This window comes from Ambystoma mexicanum, chromosome 14 (genome assembly GCF_040938575.1).
Source record: "Ambystoma mexicanum isolate Mex_15411 chromosome 14, UKY_AmexF1_1, whole genome shotgun sequence".
NCBI classification, from domain to species: Eukaryota; Metazoa; Chordata; class Amphibia; order Caudata; family Ambystomatidae; genus Ambystoma; species Ambystoma mexicanum.
Window position 1 is genome coordinate 96,703,082 of NC_090940.1, and position 12,154 is coordinate 96,715,235.

General features: G+C 47.9%; 1 protein-coding gene across 5 annotated transcripts in view; it reads left to right on the forward strand.

Annotated features, from left to right (window-relative positions):
- PCNX1 (pecanex 1) overlaps positions 1-12,154 on the forward strand; it is a 1,666,514-nt gene that overhangs the window by 861,283 nt on the left and 793,077 nt on the right. For all 5 annotated transcript variants that reach the window (XM_069638600.1, XM_069638595.1, XM_069638598.1 and 2 more), the window contains exon 18: positions 5,938-6,043. In XM_069638600.1, coding sequence (XP_069494701.1) covers positions 5,938-6,043 — 106 coding nt within the window. The remainder of the gene's footprint in view (positions 1-5,937; positions 6,044-12,154) is intronic.

The following is a 12,154-nucleotide window of genomic DNA, read 5'->3' on the forward strand; positions in this document are numbered from 1 at the left end:
TGAACTACTGTGGTGTGCATTTACTGCAGGCTGTGTTTGCAGCTGCAGTAAAGTAAATGGCCCCGGCCTTCTTTTTTCACCATTTCTTTGTGGAAAGGTCCTTCTTGAGATTTACTCTGCGCGCCAAACCAGGTTTGGTCCCTTTATTTGTTTTGTCTTTGGGGGGATTCACGAGTGAAGCCCTCCTCTGGCTCCAGGGTGTCTGGCGGCGGCAGGAAGTGAGGGAGGTGCCCGAAACTCCCTGTGCTTAATCCCATTGGTTACAGGAATGCACCCAAAGGTGATTGGCCGGCTGGCTGTCCACCAAGGACAGCCACCCTGCTGGGTGACTGTCAGCTAGGGTGGAATGAATGGGAGAAACCTGAATAAAAGGTGAGGCTTTTTGGCTTGGATGGCAGAGTCGACCACTGGACGAAGGAATCCGAAGAACTTGAACAGGACGCCTGCTGCAACTCTAGAACTGTTGGTTTGCCCGGTGAAGCCCTGCTGCTGTGCTGAAAATCCAATTTCAACTAGAGAAGCCCTGTAAGGACGACTTCTCCCCTTGATTTGGTGGGACCAATCAACTCCAAAGTAAGCCACCTGAACATCCTCTCGGAGATGGTTGAAATTATACTGCAGTTGCTGCTGGAACCGAATAGCCAGGGAGAGGAACACCAGATCGTGTGTTGCTTTTAAGCTGGCCAAGATCTCCAGGAAGATCCTCTGGACTCCCAAAAAGTAGGACTGACCAAGCCTGAGCCAACTCAACAGGGTGCTGGACCCCAGATGCAAGGAAAGCCCTTTTCGGCAGCCGGGAAACCGCAGTGTTTGCTATTTGCGGTAGACGCGAGGAACTGAAACAGCGAAGTGCCACTTGTTTGAAGATTGCTGGTTGCGGTCAGTGACCATCCCATTGTGTTGTGCTGGAGTCCCCAGATGTCCTCCCTCTTGTACCCATGACTGAGGCCCAGGAACACCAGGTTCTGCAGAGCTGCACAGGAATCATCTGCTGCACTTTTCTTCAACCTAAAGGTGCTGTACAGTCTAAAAAATCTTACCTCTTGTCGTGTAACCTCACTTGTCTTTGTTGGAGACTTGTCTTGGTTGCATCTGAAGAGTTGCTAACAGCTTATTTAATTCACAAGCCTAATAAGCTTGTGGCCCTCCTTTGATTTCTTCTATTCTACAAAGACTTCTAAAACATTCTAAAACATTGTGCAAGACTTTATACTCACCTGCAAGAAGTGCTTCAGTTCACCTTGACTTTTGCTATCTTAACATTGGCTGGCTTGGCTGGCTCCCTGAATGACTCTTCTCTCCTCTGCTTATGTATTGTCTTTCCAGGAAGGGTTTAACTGGCTTTGCATTAGGGGATTATTTTGAAAGTACTTACCTGCTTAAGAATAAATGTGTGACTACTTGCCTTGTTCTGAAACCTCTCTTCTTTGACACTCCTCTCGAATATTCTAAATTCAACAGTGATATATTAATGTCCCCAGCACCCTAACTATTGAAGTCACCTGAGGGGGTAGGTAGTGTCTGTGGGCCATCCCAAAAGGGTATTTACTGATTTAGAAAACTAAGTGTGTATTTTGAAGTATATTTGTGTGTTGCTTTATATTGCCCCCTTCTGAAGAAGGCTTACTCTGACTGTTAAATTAATAATTGTTTAATCAAGAAACCTTGCGTGTAGGAATTTATTTGAATACTTGTCACTGTGAATCTGTGTAACTCTCCTACAGCTCACATTGACCCCTCTTGAGATCAGCCTGGCTGCTGAACACGCTACCAACCTGTGTAGTACAGACTTCTACCAAAGGTTGGGTTCCTATTGCCAGGAGGTCCGGATTGTTGTAGTGCAGCCGAAGGGTACTGCATACATTCCGTCTTAACATTGCCCTCTTGTGACGTTGGAGTGGGAGGTGCCTTAGGAGTATACTCGTTTGGCCGGATCAATGGACTGTTGGGAAGGGTAATGGGATAGGAGAGGTGATGCTGCAGTTGACTGTAAACGTGGGATTGCTTTCTTAGCTGCTTAAGTATCTTGATCACTACAGGTGGTTAGGTGGGGGGGGGGGGTAAATGTGGAGTCAGGCCTCAACGCTGGAAGGACAACTGCTTGTTGCTGGCTGTGGATAGGTTGTTGGACAATCGTAGTGAATGATTTAGTCTATGCCTGTGTGAGCAGTGAAGGAGCAGAGGAGAATCACTGCGGTCACATCAGCATTAGCACATGTATCGCAGTGGTAGCTCTGGGGGTTATAGCTGTCGCAAGTCTTAGGGCCAGACTGTCTAGCAGCACGCGAGAGACACAATATGGGACACGCTGGTTTTCAATGTGGGTCTCCTGTATGTGGCCTGTCATGCCTCATCATGTGGGTAACGATATTGTTGTCACAAAATCTTATTCCTGCTCCATTCGTGTAGGAAATGAGAAGGGTGAGCACCGTGATTAATATGTTTCGCCTGTGTGTGCTGCAAGCGTCTGCCAGCAAGCTCGGCTTCACACAGGAGGCCGCACAAACAGCTCAGGTGGTTCCAAGCTGCTGGGGCGTCAATGGGGCTGTTGGGTGATAAACCGCAGTAAAATCCAGTATAAAACGTACCACCTGCAGCTGTTTTTGGTCGCCAAGTAATGGTTTATTGTCAAAGCTGTTTAACGATGGTGCTGGGCTATCGAAGTGTGTATAATGGCGGCTACACGCAGCGGGGTAGAGGCCATCAACTTTTAGGAGGGGTCGGGGATGCAAAACACTTGCAGGTTGCGCATTGCAGTCCAGCCTCAAGGCGAAGAAAACAGAATGTCGGGCTGAATATCAGGTTTCCGCCAAGTACGTTGTTTTCCATGCTGAGCGTTCCGGATAGTTCCCGCCTGGGAAGTGTAGGACCCGGGCTGCTGGTTCTCTCCGATACGTTGCTCGGGCTTTGCCCCTCACCCTGCTGGCTCAGTCTTCGGCGACGCACCACACCGTCCCCAGAGAGGGGATTCGTACAGGGTTAGAGCCTCAGGCTCCTCAATCCATCCACCACATGTGAAGTCCTTTTAACGCTGTTATCTAGGAAATAAAACAGGGTTTCTATTTGGCAAAAGGATTGTGTGACTGGAGCTCCCAGCTCAAGCAGCCCTCTTCCTGGCTTCTCAACAGCACCCCTACCTTTATACTTTTGTGAATAATGCAACACACATTCAAGGCAAGTAAGAACTTTTGTAACTAACTGTTCACTCTGAGTTAGTTAACCAACTTCTTTTACAAGTAAGTAACTTTTGAACACTTGTTCTTTTCAAGGCAGAACCCTTTTCTTATCCAGTCCTTCCCTTATTCTATAGCATGAGTTCACTCAGAGGCAGTAGAGGGACCCTAGTGGTCTAGGTGCCAGATGTAGGCAGGGTGATGGGGTTCAGTTGCAGGCAAAGTCGGAGCTCCAGAGGAAGACTGTTCAAACAAGTATTTCACTTTAAAGTTAGTTGAGACCCCAGGGCCTTAAGAGAAGACACCCTTGGAGTATTCTGCAGTGGGCCTGGATGAACTGGATTAGAGGCCTCCCAATCACAGAAAACACCCCAAAGCTATATAGAAATCACATAAAATAGCCCAGCCAACAGTGTCTCAGCACAGAAGAGTTGCAGCAGGGAAGACTTTAGGATCTGCAACCAAAAACCTGGTCGATTGATTCCTTTGTCAAGAAGACGAGTTTCCTCATGGCTGGATGGGGCTCTGGATTTGGTGCCTTTTCAGGAGCTCAGAAGAAGACGTAATATCACTGCTCGGATTCTTGTCGTTTGCAAGGTCCAGTACTCGGATGAGGGGACTTTTTTGGACTGGTATCGTGCCTTTGGAAATCCAGCAGGATGACCACGAAGTCTTGAGATTCGTAATTCGGAAGACCATGCACTGCCAAATGCCTAGAGGTCCCAGGGTATTGGGTGAGGGTGGGGTGGGTGGAGGGTATTACAGTCCGCAAGATTGCAGCATAACATGAGATGGCTCAGAATACAGGTGGTCTCGAGTCTACTGGGTCTAACCAGGTTCTGGGTTGATGTTTTCAGAGTCCCCAGGGCGATTGGAAGGAAACGCTACAGCAGGCTCGCCAATCGCTGGAAATCGTCTCGGCTGCAGTTTCTTAATCTTACTCCTTGTTTTTGGTTGCAGTGGTCGATTACCTCTTCAGCTTCCAGGATCAGACTTTTTTGCAGGAACCCAGCCAATCAAACAGCAATGCAACATTGAAACCTGGGATGGGAGGGGTGGGGGGGCCAGGACAGCCAGCCTTCCAGTTTGAACTGGATTCTCAGTCAGGCTGGTAGATAAAGGGCTGCAGAGTTTTGGACCCCCTACGCTGCCTTTCTTCACCGACCCACTGGAGCCTGGGCGGGCATGAACGAGGTCTCCCGCCGAAGATAAAAATCACACAAAGGAATTTCACACCCTGGATGTCAGGGGAAGGAACTAGAAAGGACAAACACTAAAATGGTGAGAAAAGAAGACTGGGGCCATTTTGGTAAAAGCACCCATCAGTGCCTTTACAAGGGCTGTGGATACAGCCTGCAGTAAAGGTGCACTGAATTAATAAAAAGGTTCACTGCCACCAGCCATTAAAGGCAAGTTTGTCCTTGTAACATACATCTCTCATTTAAAATGAGAATGGGGATACACTATCTCCCCAACACTCCACATAAGGTGGGGGATGCTGGTCTCACCTAATAAAATGTAAAAGGGATCCAAAGATCCTTTCTACCCTTGGCAACTGTAGTTCTCACAAGGTTAGCCAGAATTTAAAAGGGGATCCCCTAGTGCAACCCAGCAACAATAGGCACTTATTGCCAAAAAGTTGTCAAAGAGGATAACTTTTAAAAGATAATATGAAGAGTCTTACAAATGACACCCATAAAAGATTGTGTGTGGAAAAAGGTTCCCACTCACAGGTATAACGAAAAATAATCTACCAGTCCAGCAAAAAGTTCTAGGGTTGACACAGGTCAGGAAGATTTATCATTAATAAGAAAATCATACCTAACAGGCACATATCTACAGGGGACGAGCTCATCAAGCAAGCATGGCTGATCCCAACTCCCACAAGACCAGATCCTTTTGCAAGAATGGTCCTGTGTAACGGTCTCACCTGATCTGATTCCTGTAAAGCTGGGCTGGTGACAATTGATAAAGGTGTGAAGTTGGCATAGGTGAGGTAAATGGGAAAAGGGGAGATGAAAACAGTTAATTTTACATTTCCCCTAGTTTTACAATCGGGGCAATGATTAAAATAGTCTGTTGGCAGTTTCCACTTTGACAATCCGCTCCATCAGGAGTGTTTTAAAAAAATAAATATATAAATTAACCTTGCATTGCGTTGAATATTTCAAACTAGATTGTTGTAAAAATTGGTATCTTTTGACAGCTGAACTATGGATAATTGCACATTTTGAGAGTTCATTTTGATGTTGATTATACATCACGTCCGTAAGACTTGAGGCAGAGTGGATACTGAATTGGATGAGGTAAATTGCTGTGCGGCTTGGGCAGGAACTTGACGCAGTACTGAACTACAGCGGAAACTGGAAGCATCATAGCTGACGCCAGTTTGAAACTGTGTTAATAGCTAGTACGTACACAGCCACAAGAAGGCAGCAGTATGTAAGCAATGTAGACCTTTAGCTGATTTCAAACTCTGAAACCAGTGTTACAGGTAAGTAACTTTGTCTTACTCTATATTGGGTTATGCATCTTTGTCTATAGACAATGATGTGCAAAGCAGTCAGTATGCCGCTGCCTTCTCCTTTTATTGACCAGATGAGTGACTGCTGCTATGGCACCGAATCTATTGATGTCTGGTTGCACTTTTAATGTTTTGGATTGTTTCAACAGAATGACATTGTTGATTTGTTCAGGTCTCTGATTATTTTTGCCAGCTAGTGCAGGTACTCCATTGAAAATGATTTTCTTACATTTATCCAAGTTCTTTAGTACATTCAAAGATCTTTACCAGCACAGAGGAGAAAAATCCAGAGGATCCACTATCAGAAGTGAAAGACCCACTTCCTGAAAAATTGAAAAACTCTGTTGTAAGTTTTACTTCATACAAATGAGTCTACGTGTTGTGCTTTCATCATCGTGCTGTGCATCTCTGTTTCTAGATAGTAAACGGTTAACGAAACAGTGTTCAAAGAAAACGTGTTAAATTGCATAGTTTGACGGTGACTCCATGCGGAATATGCTTAGGAGAAAACTTGTGGTCAGATATGTGATAATGATGAAATGTTGTTTATCCATTGTGGATGTTATCGCCTTCATACTGCAATCAGCATGACTGTATTGTACCACACACTCTTGCCACTTGCATGTTCTATTGGCACTCTGGTGGATTTGCAATGGAAGGAGGGCTGGGGTGGGGCGTTTGTTTGATTGAGAGGGGGAGAAGCAAGAGAGCTTTTTATGTGCTGTTAGCTTCAGTTCAGACAAACCGGTCACTGAGTGTTGGTGCGTTTTCATTTGGTAGCCGCCATGTGGTGTTGAGGTATGATTGTGTCTTGTTTGGTTTTATGGTTGGTGTTGTGTGCGGTTTGTGGTGGGATAGAGGTATGGTTCTCCAGCATGGGGTCTGTCATGGATTTGCATGCTCATGAATATTCCCCTTCGTCCGGCTGGGAATCCTCGGTAAAAGAAAAGTTTCACTTTAAAACTGTATTTTGAATGGATTGTGTCCTCCCACGTATTCCTCATCTTTCGATAAATATCCTTCCAGCTTCAGCTGCTTCAGAAAACACATTTCTTGACAGAGGGCGCTGTGCTGTAGCGTCGATGACTCGATGTCCTTGAGGGCCTCTGTCCGATCGTCCCCATCATCCGCAGTATATGTTGCATGTGCAGCGCCCGTTGGCTTCAGTTCTGTTTTTCTGAAACCGCTTTCGTTTTGAGAAATTACGGCACACTGTGGTTCTTTTAAGAAATTGTCATGTCTTCACCGTCGACTCAATCGACACCCAAGGCTGGTTTTCAGAAATGTCAGGATTGTGGGCCAAAGATATTCATCACCGACGCCCACCACGTCGTTTGCCTTGGTGCGGAGCATCATACGAAGGAGTGTAATTCTTGTCAGGCGATGACTGACCAGGCTCTGATAGAGCGTAGAGGTAAATTGGCGGTGTGTAGAATTCCTAAATCCCCTTTGGTTCCAAACAAACGTACTTCTGATGACTCAAGAGATTCTCCTCTTCGAAAAAGATCAAAGAAATCTTGAATGAGAAGTTGTTTGCATGATTCTCCATCTTACTCCAAGAAGTCGAAGAAAAGACGTCCTAGGTTGTCTCCTACCTCGAGTGACGCCTCACCCGAGAGAATCACATGTCCAACCAAGTTCGACTCCCCAGCAAAATGGTAAGAGTTTCGGAGGGGAATGTTGAAAATCGAGAGAGAGAGGCCCTTACTACCTCGAAAGAACAGAAGAAAGACAATGTCCCGGTCAGTCTGAAAAAAGACAAAGGGAAGTCTAAGGCAAAACACTGGGCACCCTCAAGTCCGGGACGCAATCCTCACGATCATTGAGAGCCTTCGAGGCCTCGAAAGAATGAAAGTGTTGAGGACCTAGACAAGTTGAGAGTCCAGCCCTTCGAGGGCTTTGTCGAAGACAACTTTGACTATAGAAAAATCAGTTCCATCGGCGCCCCAGACGTCGGAACCTTTGACACCCATATCAAAGCCATCGGCACCTAAGTCGAAGAATTGGACACCATTGGCCTCGAAGCCTATGCCAAAGACTTTTTCAGACCCATTCAAAGCAGCACGAGAGAAATTTTATAAACCTCTGCCACAACAAGATTTCTATAACTTTTATGAAGAACATGAACCATCTGACGATGATCCAGCGCCTTTTGGCCTTCAATATTGCACCCCAAATGTGCCAGATGAATTTATTTCAGAGGCATCTAGGCTCAAAGACCTGCATGCAAATCTACAATCAGCCATTGTTGTAGATAGATCTCCTGAGCTGGAATTTGGGACGCCAGATCCTGCAGATCACGCTGATGGATCATACATACAATTGATGAGCAAAATAGTGGAATTTTTGGGGTGGAGTAGACTTGCTCCTCTTTTTCATCAAGATGACTTAACGGACATATTAGACCAAGGTCCACACAGATATCCTATTTTATCCTTCCGTTTTGCTTTATAAAAAAGGGTTACATCAAATAGGGAAACAGCAGATTCTAATTCTGCAGTTAATAAGAACTTTCCCAAAAAAATATAGGCCATTCAGCAGTGACCCAGATTATTTAACCAAGCATCCAACTCCAGAGAGTTTGGTAATCCAGGCTGCCATGTTCACAAAACAATCTGCTTACTTTACCATTCCTACAGACAGGGATGATAAAACGGTGGACGCTTGTGCGTGGAAAGTAGTTACTGCCGGTAGGATGGCTTTAAAATCGTCAAATCCATCTTGTGCCTTATCTAAATGTTTATTCATCCTGTGGGATTGCGCTGCAATGGCGGCTGCCCACATCCCCGAAGGGGAAGACTAAGACTGCCTCCTTTCCATCCTTGATGATAGCCAGGAAGCTATGTGCGAGTGCCTCCTTTCAGGTCTGGATACTGCAGATAGTATTAGTAGACCCATGGCGACTAGTACCGTGCTATGCAGATTTGCGTGGTTGAGGAAATGCAATCTAGATTACTCAATATGCCTTTTGACGGCTCAAGACTGTTTGGTAGCAAGGCTGATGAATGTCTGGAAAAGCTAAAGACCTCAAAAGGACAGCTAAATCTTAATACTACCATTAAACCGCCTCAGCTTTCCTACTCCGGTGCATCATCTTGGAGGGGTAAGTCTTTTCGTTACTACTCCTCAGTTGGAAGAGGGAACGGACAAGCCAGTCATAGAGGACAATGAAGATTCGCTCATGGTGGACAAGTGAAAGGTACTAAATCAGCCCAAGCAGCTGCAGCTTTACCCTCTGCCACTGCTTCAACCGCATTGAAACCTCTTGGAGGACTTAATCCACAAGACCCCAGTGGGGGGCAGGCTCTCACAGCATCTGAAAGAATGGCGGGCATTACTTCAGATGCTTGGGCGCTGGAAACTGTAGCCCAGGGTACTGCCTTCCTTTTCTAAAAAAGGCCTCGGGATCATCCACAGGGAAACCGATCCTAAAAAGTTCCAGATCCGCTCCTTATGCAGTACATTTTGACCATGCTAGAGAAAGGTGCAATAGAATCAGTACCTGCGGCGAAGAGTAACAGGGGTTGGTACTTTGCGTATTTTCTAAACCCCAAAAAGGACGGAGGATTGAGACCTATCTTGGACTTATGAAACTTGAACAAGTTCCTTAGGAAGGACAAGTTCAAGATGGTTAGCCTTTCTCCGACCCTTCATACCCTCCAACTCCAAGACTGGATGGTGTCATTGGACCTTCAGGATGCTTACTTTCATGTGCCGATCCATCACAAGCACAGATGGTACCTGAGGTTCGCAATTGGCGGTTCTCATTATTAATTTAGAGTTCTGCCATTCGGGCTAACCTCCACCCCGAGTGTTTCACCAAGTTGATGGCGGTTGTTGCAGCGAGTCGAGGGAGAGGCGTGGATTCACGTCTACGCCCTACCTGGATGATTGGCTGATCAAGGTTCGTTCTCCCGAACAGACCCTGGAACATCTCAGCATGACTTGCCACTTTCTCCACAAAATGGGCTTCTCCCTCATTTACAAGAAGTCAAACATGATGCCATCTCAGTCCTAGATGCCTCCTCGGGAAAAGCCTCGCTGCCCTAGTTGAGGGCTCATCACCTTCTGCAGATGGTCAACACATTTCAGAGTGCCCAATATCTTCCGGCCTTCGATTTTCATTTAGGTTGCCTGGCCTCATGGCATCCTGCATTTTTCTGGTGCCAGAGGCTCGTCTGAGAATGAGACCTCTGCAGTGGGCTCTCGGGACTCAATGGTCCCAATTCTCAGGCAAGATATCAGACCTTCAGGTTCGAGCATAGTAACACAGGACCTCCTGAAGTGGGCCTGCAAGAACAATATTCTAAAGGGAGAACCTTTTTGGAAACCATGGCCGGAGATAACAGTAGTGACGGATGCCTCACTCACGGGGTTGGGAGCCCTTACCAATGATCTGACAATCAGTGGTCGTTGGTCTCTACCGAAGTACAAACTACACATCAATCTTTTGGAGCTGAGGGCAATCAGACTAGTGCTGAATGCCTTCCTGCCCTCTGTACACAGAAAGAATGTCCTGATAATGACGGACAACACAGTGGCTATTTATTATCACAACAAGAGAGGAGGAGTAGGGTCATTACCACTATGCAGAGAGGCAATGCAGCTCTGGTTCTGGGCAATTCAAGAAGGAATCTGTCTGCAGTTAATCTAGCCGGAGAGAAGAACATGGCGGCGGATGCTCTGAGCAGGCAGAGCAGTCTCCCACGAGTGGGAACTAGCGCAGTAAGTCCTTCAAGAGATTTTCACCCTTTGGGGAACCCCTCAAGTGGATCTGTTTGTGACCAGTGTCAACCAAAAGTGAGAGCTGTTCTCCAGCATGGGGTCTGGCATAGATTCACTTGCTCATGAATATTCCCAGTCGTCAGGCCGGGAATCCTCGGTAAAGAAGAAATCAGTATCAGTTTCGTTTCTGATCTGTCTTTCGTAGTAATAACCAATCACTGGTCTCTGCGTCATACTGCCCCCAGCCAATGACTGCCCTCTACCTAAGCCCCTCCCCTGGCAGCCATCCTCAGATTTTTACCGCAAGTTCAAGTGTTGGGAGTCCATGTGTGTTAGCTCTCGAGTTTTTACTGCATTTTCCTGCTTTTTCAGGAGATTTTTCTCATTTTTTCGGTTATTCGAGCCTCAAGCTCCACCGTTTCTACTTCCGATAACGGGGACCTGTTTCGGAATTCTTCTACGCCCCTCAAGGGCGAAGTTTTCATCGAGTTACGCTTCTTGGAGGATTCCAGAAGATCTGTGGCCTACCTCAACGGACATGGCCCAGAACAAGGGAAGCTCGACGCCCGGATCCAAGCTGTTCAGGAGCTGCCCAGGATGCAGATTGCAAAATGTTTTCAAGGAGGACGAGCGTTCGAGATGTCTCTACTGCCTTCATGAGGACAAGACGCACGTGGAGAAGGACTGTGCGTTCTGCAAGAACCCGTCGGAACGGACCAAGCAAGATCGTCGTTCCCGCCTCGCCGCCTGGCTGGAGAAGGGCACAGCCGGTGAGAAGGTGAAAAAAAAGTCTGAGCGGTCTTCTAAGTCCTGTGAGGGCGCCCCGGCGACGGCAGCCCAACAGAAGGCCAAGCACCGCCAGTCCGCGGGCACCGGGAGCGCCGAAAGGTTGGGCTCCTCGGCTGCCAGGCAGGGCGCGACTTCCCCGGCACGATCAACCACGAGCCAGCCCTCTGGTTCGGGGAAGAGGAAGTCCGAGAACCCGGGTAAGCTTCTGGAGAGGCCCCGGTCGATCTCGAAGGGAGCCGACGGGGAGCGAGGCGATGACCCTCCCCCCAAAGCGAAGGCCCAGGACGCACCTAAGGTGGTGAGGGCCTCTATCGAGGTTGTCGCAGCAACTCTGGCAAAGCTGGCAGAGGCTAAGCCAGTGGAGGTGACCTCGGGGCCCAGAGTTTCCCTGCCTCCGCAGAGGGAATCCTCTTTCCAGACCATCGTTAAGACCCCCGTGAAGACCCCGGCGGAAAAAGAAGGGGGGGGGAGGTGGCCATTACAGACTCGGATTCAGCCTCCGAGGAGGATCCAGTGGAAGCCGTGAAAGGCTTCAACGAGAGGTTCATAGGCCTCAACGAGAGGTTCGAGAAGGTTCGATCCTAGGGGGCGGTTCCCGCTGATGTGATTGAAGATAGCGATGACGAGGGCCCAGTGGAGCAGCCATCCCGTCCGTCGCAGCCATTACCCGAGCCCCAGGATAGTTCGGCGGCCATTTTGTTGGCGATCCAATGCTTATGTACTGAGATAAGGACGAGGTTACCACGGACCCCGACGGAGGATCCAGAACCAGGCCCGTTGGAAAGCCCTCCGAACAAGCGGAGGAGAGTCCACCCCGCTCCGCCCTTTGTTCCCGCGAGGCCTGTGGACCCCTCATCACCTTCTCCAGACCCTCGGGAGGATACGGCGACTGACAATGGCGGCGATGACACAAAGGACATGCCGTCATCACCCCCCCCCTCCC